General features: G+C 37.1%; 1 protein-coding gene across 1 annotated transcript in view; it reads left to right on the top strand.

Annotated features, from left to right (window-relative positions):
• Positions 1–19,142, top strand: part of LOC104979868 — a 125,704-nt gene that overhangs the window by 23,941 nt on the left and 82,621 nt on the right. The window contains exon 6 of the mRNA XM_010828420.1: positions 3,786–3,905. Coding sequence (XP_010826722.1) covers positions 3,786–3,905 — 120 coding nt within the window. The remainder of the gene's footprint in view (positions 1–3,785; positions 3,906–19,142) is intronic.

Below are 19,142 nucleotides of genomic sequence, written 5' to 3'. Positions count from 1 at the left end.
CAGTATATGCATTGTGAGAGTCCTAAAGGGAAAAGGGAATTGGGGAGGGAGGGAGAGGGAAAGGGCCAGAAGGTTTCTTCACAGAAATGGTTGCTGAAAACTTCCTAAATCTGGAGAAGGAAGTGTACATCCAGACCTAGGAACCCCAACAAACCTCAGATAAGATGAACCAAAGAAATTCACATGGGGGCACATAGTCATACTGCCAAAAGTCAAAGAAAAAGCACTTTGAAAGCAGCAGTTTTAAGAGCGACTTGATATATACAGTGAGACCTCATTAGACTGTTTATGGATTTCTCAGCAGAAACCTTGCAGGCTAGAAGAGAGTGGAAGTAAATAGACAAAGTGCTGAAAGAAATAAACATCTGACCAATAATACTGAAACCTGCAAAACTGTCCTTAAGAAATGAAGAGAAGATAAGTCCAAACAAACAAAAGCTGAAGGAGTTAATCATCACTAGCCCTGCCTTACAAGAAGTGCTAAAGGGAGTTCTTCAAGTTAGAACAAAGGACTCTAAACAGCTGTATGAAAGCATATGAGTACAAAACTCATTGGTAAGTATATAGACAAATGCACTGATACAGTAACAGTGACATATAAATCACTCTTAATTCTGGTATAAAAGTTAAAAGACAAGCATATTAAATATAATTATAAAAATATGTTAATGGATATACCATATGAAAGGTGGTAAATTATAACATCAGTACTGCAAAATGTGTTTGAGGGGTGAAGTAAAAGCATAGCATTTTTGTTAAATTGTTATCAGTTTAAAGTAGACTGTTAAAACTGTTTTATGTAAGCCCCATGGTAACCACACACAAAAAGTACCTGTTGAAGATACATAAAAGAAAAATAGAAAGGAGTCAAAGCATATCAATGTAAAAGAATCAATGAAAGACAGAGGAGCATAGCAAGAGAGGGAAGAGGGGCAAAATAACTATAAAACAGAAAAGAGTTAACAAGATTATAATAGTAAATCCTCTTCTATCAATAATCCTCCTCTATCAAAAATATAAATGGGTTAAACCCAATCAAAAGACAAAGAGTGGCTGAATGGGTTGAAGAAATAATCCAACCGTATGTTCTCTACAAAAGACTCACTTAAGATTTAAGGGCACACATAGACTGAAAGCAAATGGGTGGGGAAAGGCACTCCATGTAAATTGTGACCAAAAGAGAGCACAAGGGGCTATACTTATATCAGATAAAAATAGACTAAGTCAGAAACTTTTACAAGAGACAAGGAAGAATGTTGCATAATTATAAAAGGATCAATTCATCAAAAACACTCAACAGTTAGGAATAAATATCCACCCAACATCAAAGCACCTGACATAGAAGGTAAACACTGGCAGAACTGAGGGTAGGAATAGGCATACAGTCATAGTAGGAGACTTCAATACTCCTACTTTTAATAATGGATAGAACATCTGGACAGAAAATTAACATTAAACTGATTTTGAAGTATATTGCAAAGCTATAGTAAACATAACATTATAGTACTGGAATAAAGACAGAGATATAGACCAGTAGGACAGAATAGAGGGCCCAGAACTAAATCCATAAAGACATTTGCTCTTTAACAAGAGTGCCAAGAATACTCAATGTGGGAGAAATAGTCTCTTCAACAAATGATGTTGACAAAACTGGATAGCCATATACAAAAGAATGAAATTGGACCCTTACCTTATACAAAAAAGTGGGCTCAAAATATAGTAAGGACTTACATGTGAGACCAGAAACTATAAAACTCCTAGGAGAAACATAGGGGAAAAGCTTTATGACAATTGGTATTGGCAGTTATTTCTTGGATGTGACAACAAAACACAGGCAACAGAAGCAAAATTAGACAAGTAGGCCTAGATAAAACTGAAACGCTCCTGCACAGCACAAGAAACAACGAAGTGAATAACCTATGAACACCCTACAAAAAGGGAGAATATTTAGAAACCACATATCTGATAAGGGATTAATATCCAAAATATATCAGAAACTCCCACAATTCAATAGGAAAAATCCAAATAACTTGATTTTTAAAAATGACAAAGAACTTGAATAAACATATTCCCTTCAAAGAAGACAGTCACATGGCCAACAGGTATATGAAAAGATCACTAACCGTCAGGGAAATGCAAATCAAGATCATAGTGAGGTATCACCTCACAACTATTAGGATGGTTATTATTATTTTTTAAAAGGTAAGTGTTGGCAATGATGTGGAGAAATTGGATTTCCTTTTGTATACTGTTGATAGGGATGTAAAATAGTGAAGCTGCAATGAAAGAGTATGGCAGTTACTCAAAAAATTTAAAATATATGTGGTCCAGCAATCCCACTTCTGGGTATTTATTCAAAATAATTACTGTCAGGATCTAGAAGAAATATTTGAACTCCCATGTGCATTGCAGACTTTTCACAATAGCCCAGTGACCATTGATGGATGAATAGATAAAGCAAATGTGGTATATGCATACAGTGGAATATTATTCAGCCTTTAAAAAGGATATCCTGTTATATGCAACACTATAGAAGAACTTTGAGGACATTATGGCAAGTGAAATAAGCCAGTCATGGGAAGAAATATACTGTATTATTCCACTTGTATGAGATAGCTAAAGTAGTTAGATTTATAGCAGTTGAGAGTAGAATGTTGGTTGCCAGGGCCCAAGGAGAAGGAAATGTGGGGAGTTGCTGATCAACAGGTAGAGTTTTAGTTATGCAAGATGAATAACAGGTTCTAGAGATGTGTTGCACGACATTGTGCCTATAGTTAACGATACTCTATTGTACTCTCAAATTTGAGGGTAGGTCTCACGTTAAGTGTTCCCACCACAGTAAAATTAAAAATAAGAGAAGAAACCAAACAGAAATAGGAATACAAGAAAGATACTGGGGGGAAAAGTTTTCCTTGAGATAAAAATATGTATATTGCATTCATTGAATAGGAACAGGATGCTGTTTAAAAAAAAAGGGAGTGAGAATATTCAGAGAATAAGTTAAATGCAATAGCAGAATGGAAAACTCGGTAGAAGGATTAGAAAATAAATTGAGATTTCCCAGGGGAAAAAAAAAAGTCAGGAGGGAAAAAAAGGAGAAAAAATATTAGTTAGAGAAGTAGTATATGAAATCTAACATCAAATAATAGGAGTCTCAGAAAAAGATAATGAAATAAACAGGAGGAAGAAAATTACAGGAGGAAGATATAACTCAAGAACAGTTTCTAGATCTAAGAAGTATGATTTCTGGGTTTAAAGGGCTGTACAGTGTCTAGCACAAGAGATGAAAAACACCAAGACAGAACAATATAAAATTTCAGAACATCAGAGAATGGAATAAATAGAATGGATTTATACAGTTTGGTAGGGTTTAGGATTAAATAGATGAAGAATACAGAGAAATCTAAACAAACAACTCTTTATTGGCTCCAGGAAAAACAAGAGGTGGTCACTGTATATATACCAACAGAGTTAAAGACAGCATTTTTATGACAATTTATCATCATAACGTTTGCATTGAATACTGGCCTAACTAAATATGCCATATAATAATATGGGGATAATGGGAAAAGTGGGGGAAAGGAAGTAAGAGTATTTGGGCATTGTAATAGCCCAAAGATTATTTAATATCCTGATGTCCTCAAGGGTTTTTTTTATGCTTCACCTAAACTTTCTTCAGTTACTGTAGCTTTGTATGGGCTAGGAACCTAAGTTGGGGAGAAAAAGGTAACCTGCCACTTGTGTGCTATTCAAAATTTTGTGCCATTTCTCCCTGCTTCTTTTAGAATGGGAGCATCCCATGTTGGAAGAAAACATGCCATGTAAGAATTCTACTCTTTTGGACATAAGTAAAGCAGTAGCAATAGAGAAGGTACCTGAGTTTTCAAATCTCTCTGCAATTTTAGGTAAGTTTCACATTCTTTTTCCTCATGTCACAAAGGGAAAAACCCTTGTCAGTATTGAAAAAGCAAAGTATTTTTTCTCTTGAATGATTTTTTAGCTAAATTAATCAATTAGGATTACCTTTGGCTACACATAATATCTGACTAATAGTAAGTAACTTAAGCATATATGGGTTTACTTTTTAAAAACATTTATTTTGAATTTTATTAATATACTTGCAGAAAAGTTGCAAAAATAATAAAAAGGGTTCCCATATACCTCCCATCCAGCTTTCTGAAATGTTATTTTCTATAACCATAATCAGTTCAGTTCAGTTGCTCAGTCATGTCTGACTCTTTGTGACACCATGGATTGCAGTACACTAGGCTTCCCTGTCCATCACCAACTCCCAGAGCTTGCTCAAACTCAGGTCCATTGAATTGGTGATGCCATCCAACCATCTCATCCTGTGTCATCCCCTTCTCTCCTGCTTTCAATCTTTCCCAGCATCAGGGTCTTTCCCGATGAGTCAGTTCTTTGCATCAGGTGGCCAAAGTACTGGAGTTTCAGCTTCAGCATCAGTCCTTCCAATGAATATTCAGGACTTATTTCCTTTAGGATGGACTGGTTGGATCTCCTTGCAGTCCAAGGGACTCTCAAGAGTCTTCTCCAACACCACAGTTCAAAAGCATCAATTCTTCAGCACAATACAATGGTCATAATTAGGAAGTTAACATTGGCGTTGAACTGTTAGCTACAGACCTTACTCACATTTCATCAGTTTTTCCACTGTCTTTTCTTTGATTCAGGATCCTATCTCGGATCCTACATTGCATTAGATTGTTCAGTTCAGTTCAGTTGCTCAGTCGTGTCTGACTGTTTGTGACCCCGTGAACTGCAGCACTCCAGGCCTCCCTGTCCATTACCAACTGCCAGAGTCTACCCAAACCCATGTCCATTGGATTGGTGATGCCATCCAACCATCTCATCCTCTGTTGTCCCCTTTTCCTCCTGCCCTCAATCTTTCCCAGCATCAGGGTCTTTTCCAATGAGTCAGCTCTTCACATCAGGTGGCCAAAGTATTGGAGTTTCAGCTTCAACATCAGTCCTTCCAATGAACACCCAGGACTGATCTCCTTTAGGATGGACTGATTGGATCTCCTTGCAGTCCAAGGGACTCTCAAGAGTCTTCTCCAGCACCACAGCTCAAAAGCATCAACTCTTTGGCACTCAGCTTTCTTTATAGTTCATCTCTCACATCCATATGACTACTGGAAAAACCATAGCCTTGACTAGATGGACCTTTGTTGACAAAGTAATATCTCTGCTTTTTAATATGCTGTCTAGGTTGGTCATAACTTTCCTTCCAAGGAGTAAGTGTCTTTTAATTTCATGGCTACATTCACCATCTGCAGTCATTTTGGAGCCCAGAAAAATAAAGTCAGCTACTGTTTCCACTGTTTCCCCATCTGTTTGCGATGAAGTGATGGGACCGGATGCCATGATCGTAGTTTTCTGAATGTTGAGTTTTAAGCCAACTTTTTCACTCTCCTCTTTCACTTTCATCAAGAGGGTCTTTAGTTCTTCACTTTCCGCCATAAGGGTGATGTTATCTGCATATCTGTTATTGATATTTCTCCCGGCAATCTTGATTCCAGCTTGTGCTTCTTCCAGCCCAGCATTTCTGATGAGGTACTCTGCATATAAGTTAAATTAGATTGTTATTTCTCCCTTAATCTACTGTGACAGATCTTCAGTCTTGGTCTTTTGTAAGCTTGATACTTTTGAAGATTACTAATCAGTTATTTTGTAGAATGTCTCTCCATTTGAATTTGTCTAGTGTTTTCTCATGATTAGAAAGAGATTATGCAATTTTTGATAAGAATACCACAGAAATGATGTTGTATTCAGGAGTTCTTAATGTCAGTACATTTATGTTATTATTGGTCATGTTAATGTTCACTTGATTAAGGTGATATCTGGTTTTCTCCACTGTAAAGTTACTAGCTTCCCTCTGTAGTTAATAAATACCTAAAAAAAAATAGTTTATGGCTCCATAAGTCCTGTTTCTCCTCAAACTTTCATCCACTGATACTACCATTCCTCAGAGGAACTTGACTGCAACAGTTCTTACTGTGGTGTTCATGTAATGGTGATTTTCAATCAATACTTTGCTGTTACCTGTTACATTTATTAATTGAAATTTCTTTTTGAAAAGTAACTATTTTCTGCCATTTATTTATTCAGTTATTTATATCAGTATGAACTCATGGATATTTATTTTATGGGTTAAAATCCACTTCTTTTTTGCTTTGTCTCTCTCTCTCTCTCTTCCTCCCTCCTTCCCTTCCTTTATCCTATTATACACACAGAGAAGTTTCAGATTTGTTAACCCAGATCCCTGTGAGAAATACATTTACTAAATAGATTACTACAGCATTTATGTACAGTTCTATTTGTCTTTAGCATTACAGTGTCCTATCAACAGACTCTTTTCAAAAATTAGATAGGCTAGTTCTTTTCCTCCACTTTCACTGAAATTATTGTTCAGTTGTTATGTAGTAATTAATACATTCCTTTGGTAGTGTTGAATTCAGTTTTTGATTCCCCCTTCCTATTTGGTTTTGTTTATTTATTCAGGGGGAGAGGGCTGTTGAAGGTATGTGAAACATTACTATGGTTCTAAGAATTATAGTTATACAAGAAAATATTATCATACAAGCAATACAGTAGAGTATTGCTACATCTTCTTCTACTGCTACCATGATGCTTTTGCCCTCTTCTTTCTACCCCATTTCCACCCACCCCTTTTTGGTAAGCAGTCTCTTTAATTTACGCTTTATCTTTTTTGTGTTTCTTTTACACAAATGAACAAAGCCCTGTGTATTTTCTTTCTTTTTTAAATTGAGGTATAGTTGATTTACAATATTGTATTAGTTTCAGGTATACAACAGAGTGTTATATATATATGTATTTTTCAGATTATTTTCCATTATATATTATTACAAGATATTGAATGTAATTTTCTATGCTATAGAGTAAATCCTTGTTACTTATCTATTTTAGGTATAATAGTTTATTTCTGTTAATCCCATACTCTGAATCTGTCCCTCTCCTTCTTTCCTTTCCCCTTTTACAGCCATAAGTTTGTTTTCTATGTCTGTGAGTCTATTTCTGTTTTGTAAATAGATTCATTTGTATTATTTTTTAGATACCATATATAAGAGATGCCATATATTTGTCTTTCTCTGTCTGACTTACTTCACTAAATATAATATTCTCTAGGTCCATCCATGTTGCTGCACATGGCAATATTACATTCTTTTTATGGCCGAGTAATACTCCATTGTGTGTGTGTGTGTGTGTGTGTGTGTGTACACACACATCCATACTACATCTTAAGCTAGTCGTCTGTTGATAGGCACTTGGGTTGTTTCCATGTCTTGACTATCGTAAATAGTGCTGCTGTGAATGTTAGGATGCATGTATCTTTTTAAATTAGAGTTTTCATCTTTTCTGGGCATATACCCAGGAATGGGATTGCAGGATCATACATAGCTCAATTTTAAGTTTTTTGAGGAATCTACATACTGTTTTCTATAGTGGCTACATTTTCATTGTGGCAATTTACATTCCCACCAACAGTGTAGAGGGTTCCTTTTCTCCACACTCTCTCCAACATTTTTTGGGGTATACTTTTTCATGATAGCCATTTTAACAGATGTGAGGTAATACTTCATTGTGGTTTGGATTTTCATTTCTCCAATAGTGATATTGAGTGTTTTTCTTGTGTTTATTGGCCATCTATGTGTCTTCTTTAGAGAAATGTTTATTTAGGTCTTCTGCTCATTTTTTGAGTGAGTTGTTTGCTTTTTCATATTGAGTTATTTGACCTGTTTGTCTCTATTGGATATTAACCCGTTGTCAGTTGCATCATTTACTAATATTCTCTTTAATTCTGTCGGTTGTCTTTTCACTTGGTTGATGATTTCCTTTGCTGTGCAAAAGCTTTTAAGCTTAATTGGGTCCCATTTGTTTGTTTTTGCTTTGATTTCTTTTGCCTTGGGAGACTGAGCATAGAAGATATTGCTACAATTTATGTCCAAAATATTTTGCCAGTGTTCTCTTCTAGGAGTTTCATCATGTCATGTTTTCAGTCCTTTTTTTTTCTTTTCTGCACTGGGTCTTCGTTGTTGTGCATGGGATTTCTCTAGTTGTGGCTACTGAGCTTCTCATTGTGATGGCTTCCCGTTGTCGAGCACAGGCTCTAGGGTGCAAGGGCTTCAGTTGTTTCAGCTCACAGGCTCTAGAGTTCAGGCTTCATAGTTGTGGCACACAGGTTTAGTTCCTCCTCAGCACGTGGAATCCTAGTTCCCAGACCAGGGATCAAACCCATGCCCAGCATTAGCAGGTGGATTCTCGACCACTGGACTACCAGGGAAATCTCTGACATGCCTTTATATTTATTAAAGCATCTTGAGTTTATTTTTGTATATGATGTGAGGGCGTGTTCCAATTTCACTGATTTACAGGTAGCTATCCAGCAACCTGCTCCAGTGTTCTTGCCTATAGAATCCCCATGGACAGAGGAGCCTGATGGGCTACAGTTCATGGGATTGCAGAGTCAGACACCACTGAGTGATAAAGCACAGCACAACACATCCAGCTTTCCTAGCACCTCTTGCTGAAGAGACTGTCTTTTCTCCATTGTATATTCTTGCCTCTTTTACTGTAGATTAATTGACTATGTCTGTTTTGGTGCTAATACCATGCTGAGTTTGGATTACTGTATCTTTGTAGTATTGTCTGAAATTTGGAAGGGTTATGCCTCCTGCTTTGTTCTTTTTTCTCAGGATTTCTTTGGCAATCTGGGTCTTCTGTGGTTTCATATGAATTTTTGGATTATTTGTTCTTGTTCTGTTAAATATGCCCATGGATATTTTGATGCAGATTGCATCAGATCTGGAGATTTCTTTGAGGAGTATTGTGATTTTTAAAATGTTAATTTTTATAATCTGAAAGCTTGGGATATCTTTCCATTTCTTTGAATCATCTTCTGTTTCCTTAATCAGTGTTTTATAGTTTTCAGCATGTAGGTCTTTTACCTCCTCAGATAAGTTTATTCTTAGATTTTTTTATATGATTTTTAAACAGGATTTTTTTTACTTTCTCTTTCAGATATTTCATTATTAGTGTAAAGAAATGCAACAGATTTGTATATAGTAATCTCATATCCTGCAACCTTCCTGAATGCATATTTTAGTTCTAATAATCTTTGTCTCGAGACTTTAGGAGTCTCTATATAGAGTATCATGTCATCTTCAAATAATGACAATTTTACCTCTTCCTTTCCATTTGAATCCATTTTTGAGGAATTTTTTAAATTAAAGTATAGTTGATTTACATTGTTGTGCCAGTCTCTGGTGTATAACCAAATGACTCAGTTATATACGTAGATATGTTCTTTTTTTATATTCTTTTCTATTATGGTTTATCCCAGGAGATTGGATATAGTTCCCTGTGCTATACAGTAGGACCTTGTTGTTCATCCATTCTAAATGTAAAAGTTTGCATCTACCGACTGCAAATTCCCAGTCCATACCTCTCTCTCCCCACTTCCCCTTGGAAACCAAGTCTGTTCTCCCTGTGAGTCAGTTTCTGTTTTGTAGATAGGTTTGTTTGTGCCATATTTTAGATTCCACATATAATGATACTATATGCTATTTGTCTTTTTCTTTCTGACTTATTTCACTTACTACAATAATCACTAGATCTGTCCCTGTTGCTGCAAGTGGCATTATTTTTATAGCTGAGTAGTATTTCATTTAATATATCTATCATATCTTCTTTATCCATTCATCTGTCAATAGACATTTTGGTTGTTTTCATGTTTTGGTTATTGTGAATAGTGCTGCTATGAACATAGGAATGCATGTGTCTTTCTGAATTATATTAATAGTTTTCTCCAAGTATATTCCCAGAAGTGTGATTGCTAGAGCATATGGTAATTCTATTCTTAGTTTTCTGAGGAATCTCCAAGCTGTTTTCAATAGAGGCTTCATCAACTTACATTCCCACCAACAGTGTAGGAGGGTTCTCTTTTCCATTTGGATACATTTTATTTCTTTCTCTTGTCTGATTGATGTGACTAGGACTTCCAATGATACATTGAATAGAAGTGCCAAGAGTGGGCATCCTTGTCTTATTCCTGAATTTAATGGGAAGCTTTTCAGCTTTTCACAGTTGAATATCATGTTTGTTGTGGGCTTGTCAAAATGGCTTTTATTATATTGAGATATGTTCCTTCTATATCCACTTTGGCCAGAGTTTTTATCATGACTGGATGTTGAATTTTATCAAATGCTCTTTCTGTGTCATTGAGATGATCATGTGATTTTGTCTTTTCTTTTGTTAACGTGATGTATGTCATTGCTTGATTTGCATGTGTTGAACCATCCTTATGACCCTGGATTGAATACAACTTAAATCATAATGTGTGGTCCTTTTTTGTATTTTTGGATTTGGTTTGCTGATATTTTGTTGAGGATTTCTACTACTATATTCATCAACAATACTTACCTTTAATTTTCTTTTTAGAATCTTTTCTGTTTTTTTTTTTTTTTAATCAGGGTGATGGTAGTCTCATAGAGTGAATTTGGAAGTGCTCCTATCTCTTCAAGTTTTTGAAATAGTTTGAGAAGGATAGGATTAGTTCTTTTTATGTTTGGTGGAATTCTTCAGGGAAGCCAACCAGTTCTGAATTTTTGTTTGCAAGGAGTTTTTTAAATTACAGATTCTATTTCATTTCTAGTGATCAGTCTGTTCAAACTGTTTCTCCTTATCTCCGTTTTGGCAGCCTGTATGTTTCTAGAAACTTGTCCATTTCTTCTAGGTTCTCCAATATGTTGGCTTACATATCTTCATAGTATACTCTTCTCTCTCTCTCTCTCTTTTTTTTTTTTTTTGGTATTTCTGTGGTATCAGTTGTTACTTCTCCTCTTTCATGTCTTATTTTGTTTATTTGGATCCTCTCTTTTCTTCTTCATGAGGCTAGCTAGAGGTTTGTCAATTTTATCTTTTAAAAAATCAGCTTTTGGTTATATTGATCTTTTCAATTATTTTTTAATCTCTATTTTATTTATTTCTTCTCTGATCCTTGTAATTTCCTTTCTTCTTTTGACTTGAGGTTATCTTTGTTCTTCTTTTTCTAATTATTTTAAGTAATACATTAGGTTCTTTAAGACTATTTTTTGTTTCTTGAGGATGGTCTATATTGCTATAAACTTCCTTCTTAGAATTTCTTTTGCAATATCACCTAAATTTTGTATTGTTTTGTTTTCATTTTTCTTTGTTTCAAGGTATTTTATGATTTCTTGTTTGATTTCAACATTGTTTTTTTTTTTAGTAACATGTTGTTCAGTCTCCATGAGTTTTTGTTCTTTTTCTGTTTTTCATTCTAGTTTCATACCATTATGGTTGGAAAAGATGCTTGAAATAATTTCTGTCCTCTTAAATATGTTGGGGCTTATTTTGTGACCTATTGTCTATTCTGGAAAATATTTTCATGCACACTTGAGAAGAATGTGTGTATGTGTATGTATATATTTGTGTGGGTGTGTGTATATATGTGTATGTCATGTCCTGTAGATATTAAGTCCAGTTGGTTTGTTGTGTCACTTAAAACTTCTGTTTTTTATTGATATTCTGTCTGGGTGATCACTCCATTGATGTCAGTGGGGTGTTAAAAGTCTCCTACTATTATTGTACTATTACCCATTTATCCCTTTATGTTAGTTAGTATTTGTTTAAGATATTTATTGTTGTTGTTTTCGTTCATTTACTAAGCTGTGTCCAACTCTTTTGTAACCTCATGGACTGTAGCGTGCCAAGGTCCTCTGTCCTTCACTAGTTCCTGGAGTTTGCTCAAATTCATGTCCATTGAGTCACTGAAGCTACCAAACCATGTCACACTCTGCCACCCCCTTCTCCTTTTGTCTTCAATCTTTCCCAGCATCAGGGACTTTTGCAATGAGTCAGCTCTTCTCATCAAGTGGCCAAAGTACTGGAGCTTCAGCAGCAGTCCTTCCAATGAATATTCAGGATTGATTTCCTTTAGCTTTGACTGGTTTGATTTCATTGCAGTCCAACAGACTCTCAAGAGTCTTCTCCAAAACCACAATTCAAAACCATCAATTCTTCAATGCTCAGCTTTCTTTATGGTTCAACTTGAAACTCAACGTTAAAAAAACCTAAGATCGACAGTCCTAAGATGGCGGAGGAATAGGACAGAGAGACCACTTTCTCTCCCACAAATTCATCAAAAGAACATTTGAACGCTGAGTAAATTCCACAAAACAACTTTTGAATGCTGGCAGAGGACATCAGGCACCCAGAAAAGCAGCCCATTATCTTTGAAAGGAGGTAGGAAAAAATATAAAAGATAAAAAGAGAGACAAAAGAGGTAGGGACAGAGATCTGTCCTGGGAAGGGAGTCTTAAAAAAGACAGAAGTTTCCAAACACCAGGAAACACTCTCACTGGTGAGTCTGTGGGGAGCCTTGGAACCTCAGAGGGCAACATAACTGGGAGGAAAAATAAATAAATACTTAAAACCCACAGATTACATGCCCAACGGTAACTCCCAGCAGAGAAGCAGCACAGATGCCGGCATCTACCACGAGCAAGCAGAAATTGGACAGGGAGGCTCAGGCTGCATTGCTTAGAGTAAGGACCTGGATGAATGTCCCAAGGGCAATCTGAGGCAACTAACTTGAGATAGCAAACCAGACTGTGGGATAGCTAACTAGCAAAAAGCACTAACCTAAGACACCGCCAGGCCGGCTCACAGAACAAAGGACTGAGCAGACTAGCCAGCTGTGGACCAGCCCATCCCCCGCCGGAGACAGGCTGGCGAGGGCAGCCAGAGCCAGAAGGGGGATGATCACGGCCCCAGAGAGGCATCATCTACCAAACTGCAAGCAGGCTTCGCTGCTAACCAAAACTTCTTGGGATTCTGGACGGTTGACATCTGCCAGGAGGGTCGCAGCCAGAGATCAGCTCCCCAGAAGAGACACAAGGCACACCTGAGAAGACGCGCCAGTTGTAAACCCAGAAAACCGAGTGGCAGGGATGGGGGAGGTGATAAGTCAAAGCGACTGTGCTCGCCAAGCACCTGGTCACCTGAGCTGCTCAGACCTGGGAAGGGCACAAAACGCAGGCCCAACCGAGTCTGTGCCCTTATGGAGTACCCAAGTACCTGAACCTGAGTGGCTTAGACCTGGGAAGTGCATACAACCCAGGGCTGGCCTTAGACAGTTTCCAGCAGAGCATCTAGAGCCTAAGCAGTGTAGACAGGGAAAGCACACACGCCATGAGCGGGGGCAAACCCAGTGTGGCCGAGTCACTGTGAGCACATGCCAGTGTTATTTGTTTGCAGTGTTCTTCCCTGGTGGCTCAGAGGGTAAAGTGTCTGCCTACAATGCGGGAGACCCGGGTTCAATCCCTGGGTTGGGAAGATCCCCTGAAGAAGGAAATGACAGCCGACTCCAGTACTCTCGCCTGGAAAATCCCATGGACTGAGAAGCCTGGTAGGCTACAGTCCATGGGGTCGCAAAGAGTCGTACACGACTGACCAACTTCACATTCACTTTCACTTTTCCTCCCCACAGCACGACTGAACAAGTGAGCCTAAAAAAGTGTCCACCACAGCCCCCTTGTGTCAGGGTGGAAATTAGACACTGAAGAGACCAGCAAAGAGAAGAAGCTAAAATAAACAGAGGGAACTGCCATGGAAGTGACAGGTGCAATAGATTAAAATCCTGTAGTTAGCACCCACTACATAGGAAGGAGCCTATAGATCTTGCGAAGTATAAGCCTGATCAAGGAACTATCTGAAAATGAACTGACCCCACACTGTCCACAGGAACACCAGAGAAAGTCCTAGATATATTTTTACTATTATCATTCTTTAAATTTTTAAAATAAAAATTTTTTTAATTTTTAAGTCCTCTATTACACCTTTAATTTTCATTTTTATAACCTACTATTACTTTGCAAAAAAAAAAGACCCTATTTTATAAAGCAAACTTCATATATATATTATAATTTTTGTGACTTTGTTTTTTTCTTCAGTATTGTATTTTTGAGAATCCAGCCTCTACTCTAGATTTTTAATCCTTGCTTTTTGGTATTTGTTATCAATTTTGTACCTTTAATAACCCAATCTTCAATACCCATTTTTACGTGGGAGCAAGATCACTGGCTTGACTACTCTCTCCCTCTTTGGACTCTCCTTTTTCTCCACCAGGTCGCCTCTATCTCTTCCCTTCTCTTTCTCTTCTCTGCCCGACTCTGTGAATCTCTTTGTGTGTTCTGGACTGTGGAGAACACTTAAGGAACTGATTACTGGCTGGATCTGTCTCTCTTCTTTTCATTCCCCCCTTTATCCTCCTGGCCACTTCTGTCTCCTTCCTCCCTCTTCTCTTCTCTGTGTAACTCCGTGAACATCTCTGAGCAGTCCAGACTGTGGAGAGCACATAACGAAGTGATTACTGGCTAGCTTGCTCTCTCCTCTTTTGATTCCCCCTCTTCTCCTCATGGTCACCTATATCTCCCTCCTCCCTCTTCTCTTCTCCATGTAACTCTGTGAACCCCTCTGGGTGTCCCTCACTGTGGAGAAACTTTTCATCTTTAACTTAGATGTTTTATCATTGGTGCTGTATAGATGGAGAAGTCTTGAAGCTACTGTAAGAATATGAATGAAAACCAGAGGCAGGAGGCTAAAGTCCAAATCCTGAGAACACCAGAGAACTCCTGACTCCAGGGAACATTAATTGATAGGAGCTCATCAAAGGCCTCCATACCTACACTGAAATCAAGCACCACCCAAGGGCCAAGTTCCAGAGCAAGACATACCATACAAATTCTCCAGCAACGCAGAAACACAGCCCAGAGCTTCAATATACAGGCTGCCCAAAGTCACACCAAACTCACTGACATCTCATAACTCATTACTGGACACTTCACTGCACTCCAGAGAGAAGAAACCCAGCTCCACCCACCAGAATACCGACACAAGCTTCCCTAAGCAGGAAACCTTGACAAGCCACCCATCCAGCCTCTCCCACAGTGAGGAAACTCCACAATAAAGAGAACTCCTGGAAAGGCCTCCCCAAACACAGCAATATAAACAAGATGAAAAGGCAGAGGAATACCCAGCAGGTAAAGGAACAGGATAAATGCCCACCAAACCAAACAAAAGAGGAAGAGATAGGGAATCTATCTGATAAAGAATTCCGAATAATGATAGTGAAAATTATCCAAAATCTTGAAAACAAAACGGAGTTACAGATAAGTAGCCTGGAGACAAGGATTGAGAAGATGCAAGAAAGGTTTAACAAGGACCTAGCAAAATAAAAATGAGTTGATATATAATGAATAATGCAATAAATGAGATCAAAAACACTCTGGAGGGAACCAACAGTAGAATAATGGAGGCAGAAGATAGGATAAGTGAGGTAGAAGATACAATGGTAGAAATAAATGAAACAGAGAGTAAAAAAGAAAAACGAATTAAAATAAATGAGGACAACCTCAGAGACTCTCTGAGGCAATGTTAACAATCTCTGGGACAATGTTAAACACCCCAACATTCGAATCATAGGAGTCCTAGAAGAAGAAGACAAAAGAAAGACCATGAGAAAATACTTGAGGAGATAATAGTTGAAAACTTCCCTAAAATGGGGAAGGAAATAATCACCCAAATCCAAGAAACCCAGAGAGTCCCAAACAGGATAAACCCAAGGCAAAACACCCCAAGACACATATTAATCAAATTAACAAAGATCAAACACAAAGAACAAATATTAAAAGCAGCAAGGGAAAAACAACAAATAACACACAAGGGGAGGCCCATAAGGATAACAGCTAACCTTTCGATAGAAACTCTTCAGGCCAGGAGGGAATGGCAGGACATACTCAAAGTGATGAAAGAAAATAACCTACAGCCCAGATTACTGTACCCAGCAAGGATCTCATTCAAATATCAAGGAGAAATCAAAAGTGTTACCGACAAACCAAAGCTGAGAGAATTCAGCACCACCAGACCAGCTCTCCAACAAATACTAAATGATCTTCTCTAGACAGGAAACACAGAAAGGGTGTATAAACTCGAACCTAAAACAATAAAGTAAATGGCAATGGTATCATACTTATCAATAATTACCTTAAATGTAAATGGGTTGAATGCTCCAACCAAAAGACAAAAACTGGCTAAATGGATACAAAAACAAGACCCCTATATATGTTGTCTACAAGAGACCCACCTCGAAACAAGGGACACACACAGACTGAAAGTGAAGGGCTGGAAAAAGATATTCCATGCAAATAGAGACCAAAAGAAAGGAGGAGTAGCAATACTCATATCAGATAAAATAGACTTTAAAACAAAGGCTGTGAAAAGAGACAAAGTAGGACACTACATGATGATCAAAGGATCAATCCAAGAAGATATAACAATTATAAATATATATGCACCCAACAGAGGAGCAGTGCAACATGTAAGGCAAATGCTAACAAGTATGAAAGGGGAAATTAACAGTAACACAGTAATAGTGGGAGACTTTAATATCCCACTCACACCTATGGATAGATCAACTAAACAGAAAATTAACAAAGAAACACAAACTTTAAATGATACAACAGACCAGTTAGACCTAACTGATATCTATATGACATTTCACCCCAAAACAGTGAATTTCACCTTTTTCTCAAGCACACAAGGAACCTTTTCCAGCATAGATCACATCCTGGGCCATAAATCTAGCCTTGGTAAATTCAGAAAAATTGACATCATTCCAAGCATCTTTTCTGACCACAATGCAGTAAGATTAGATGTCAATTACAGGAGAAAAACTATTAAAAATTCCAACATATGGAGGCTGAACAACATGCTGCTGAATAACCAACAAATCACAGAAGAAATAAAAGAAATCAAAATATGCATAGAAACGAATGAAAATGAAAACACAACAACCTGTGGGAACCTGTAAAAGTAGTGCTAAGGGGATGGTTCATAGCAATACAGACATACCTCAATAAATAAGAAAAAAGTCAAATAGACAACCTAACTCTACACCTAAAGCAACTGGAAAAGGAAATGAAGAACCCAGGGTTAGTAAAAGGAAAGAAATCTGAAAAATTAGGGCAGAAATAAATGCAAAAGAAATAAAAGAGACCATAGCAAAAATCAACAAAGCCAAACGCTGCTTCTTTGAGAAGATAAATATAATTGACAAACCATTAGCCAGAGTCATCAAGAAACAAAGGGAGAAAAATCAAATCAATAAAATTAATAATGAAAATGGAGAGAGCACAACAGACAACACAGAAATACAAAGGATCATAAGAGACTCTATCAGCAACTATAGGCCAGTAAAATGGACAACTTGGAAGAAATGGACAAATTCCTAGAAAAGTACAACTTTCCAAAACTGAACCAGGAAGAAATAGAAAGTCTTAACAGACCCATCACAAGCGCGAAATCGAAACTGTAATCAGAAATCTTCCAGCAAACAAAAGCCCAGGTCCAGATGGCTTCACAGCTGAATTCTACCAAAAATTTAGAGAAGAGCTAACACCTATCCTACTCAAACTCTTCCAGAAAATTGCAGAGGAAGGTAAACTACAAAACTCATTCTATGAGGCCACCATCACCCTAATACCAAAACCTGACAAAGATGCCAAAAAAAGAAAACTACAGGCCAATATCACTGATGAACATAGAGGCAAAAATCCTTAACAAAATTCTAGCAATCAAAATCCAACAACACATTAAAAAGATCGTACACCATAACCAAGTGGGCTTTATCCCAGGGATGCAAGGATTCTTCAATATCAGCAAATCAGTCAAGGTAATACACCGCATTAACAAATTGAAAAATAAAAACCATATGATTATCTCAATAGATGCAGAGAAAGCCTTTGACAAAATTCAACATCCATTTATGATAAAAACCCTCCAGAAAGCAGGACTAGAAGGAACATACCTCAACATAATAAAAGCTATATATGACAAATCCACAGCAAACATTATCCTCAATGGTGAAAAATTGAAAGCATTTCCCCTAAAGTTAGGAACAAGACAAGGGTGCCCATTCTCACCACTACTATTCAACATAGTTTTGGAAGTTTTGGCCACAGCAATCAGAGAAGAAAAAGAAATAAAAGGAATCCAAATTGGAAAAGAAGAAGTAAAACTCTCACTGTTTGCAGATGACATGATCCTCTACATAGAAAACCGTAAAGACTCCACCAGAAAATTACTAGAGCTAATCAATGAATATAGTAAAGTTGCAGGATATAAAATCAACACACATAAATCCCTTGCATTCCTAGACATTAATAATGAGAAAATAGAAAGAGAAATTAAGGAAACAATTCCATTCACCATTGCAATGAAAAGAATAAAATACTTAGGAATATATCTACCTAAAGAAAAAAAAGACCTATATATAGAAAACTATAAAACACTTGTGAAAGAAATCAAAGAGGATACTAATAGATGGAGAAATATACTGTGTTCATGGATCAGAAGAATCAATATAGAGAAAATGCATATACTACCCAAAGCAATCTATAGATTCAGTGCAATCCCTATCAAGCTACCAGTGGTATTTTTCACAGAGCTAGAACAAATAATTTCTCTGGAAATACAAAAAACCTCGAATAGCCAAAGCAATCGAGAAAGAAGAATGGAACTGGAGGAATCAACCTGCCTGACTTCAGGCTCTACTACAAAGCCATAGTCATAACACAGTATGGTACTGGCACAAAGACAGAAATATAGATCAATGGAACAAAATAGAAAGCCCAGAGATAAATCCATGCAGCTATGGACACCTTATCTTTGACAAAGGAGGCAAGAATATACAATGGAGAAAAGACAATCTCTTTAACAAGTGATGCTAGAAAAACTGGTCAACCACTTTAAAAGAATGAAACTAGAAAACTTTCTAAAACCATGCTGAAAAATAAACTCAAAATGGATTAAAGATCTAAACATTTAAGCCCAGAAACTATGAAACTCCTAGAGGAAAACATAGGCAAAACACTCTCCGACATAAATCACAGCAGGATCCTCTGTGACTCACCTCACAGAATATTGGAAATAAAAGCAAAAATAAATAAATGGGACCTAATTAAAATTAAAAGCTTCTGCACAACAAAGGAAACTATAAGCAAGGTGAAAAGACAGCCTTCAGA

Source organism: Bison bison, unplaced genomic scaffold, assembly GCF_000754665.1.
Source record: "Bison bison bison isolate TAMUID 2011002044 unplaced genomic scaffold, Bison_UMD1.0 scf7180017864492, whole genome shotgun sequence".
Taxonomy (NCBI): Eukaryota; Metazoa; Chordata; class Mammalia; order Artiodactyla; family Bovidae; genus Bison; species Bison bison.
This window is presented reverse-complemented; position numbering and strand designations above follow the sequence as displayed.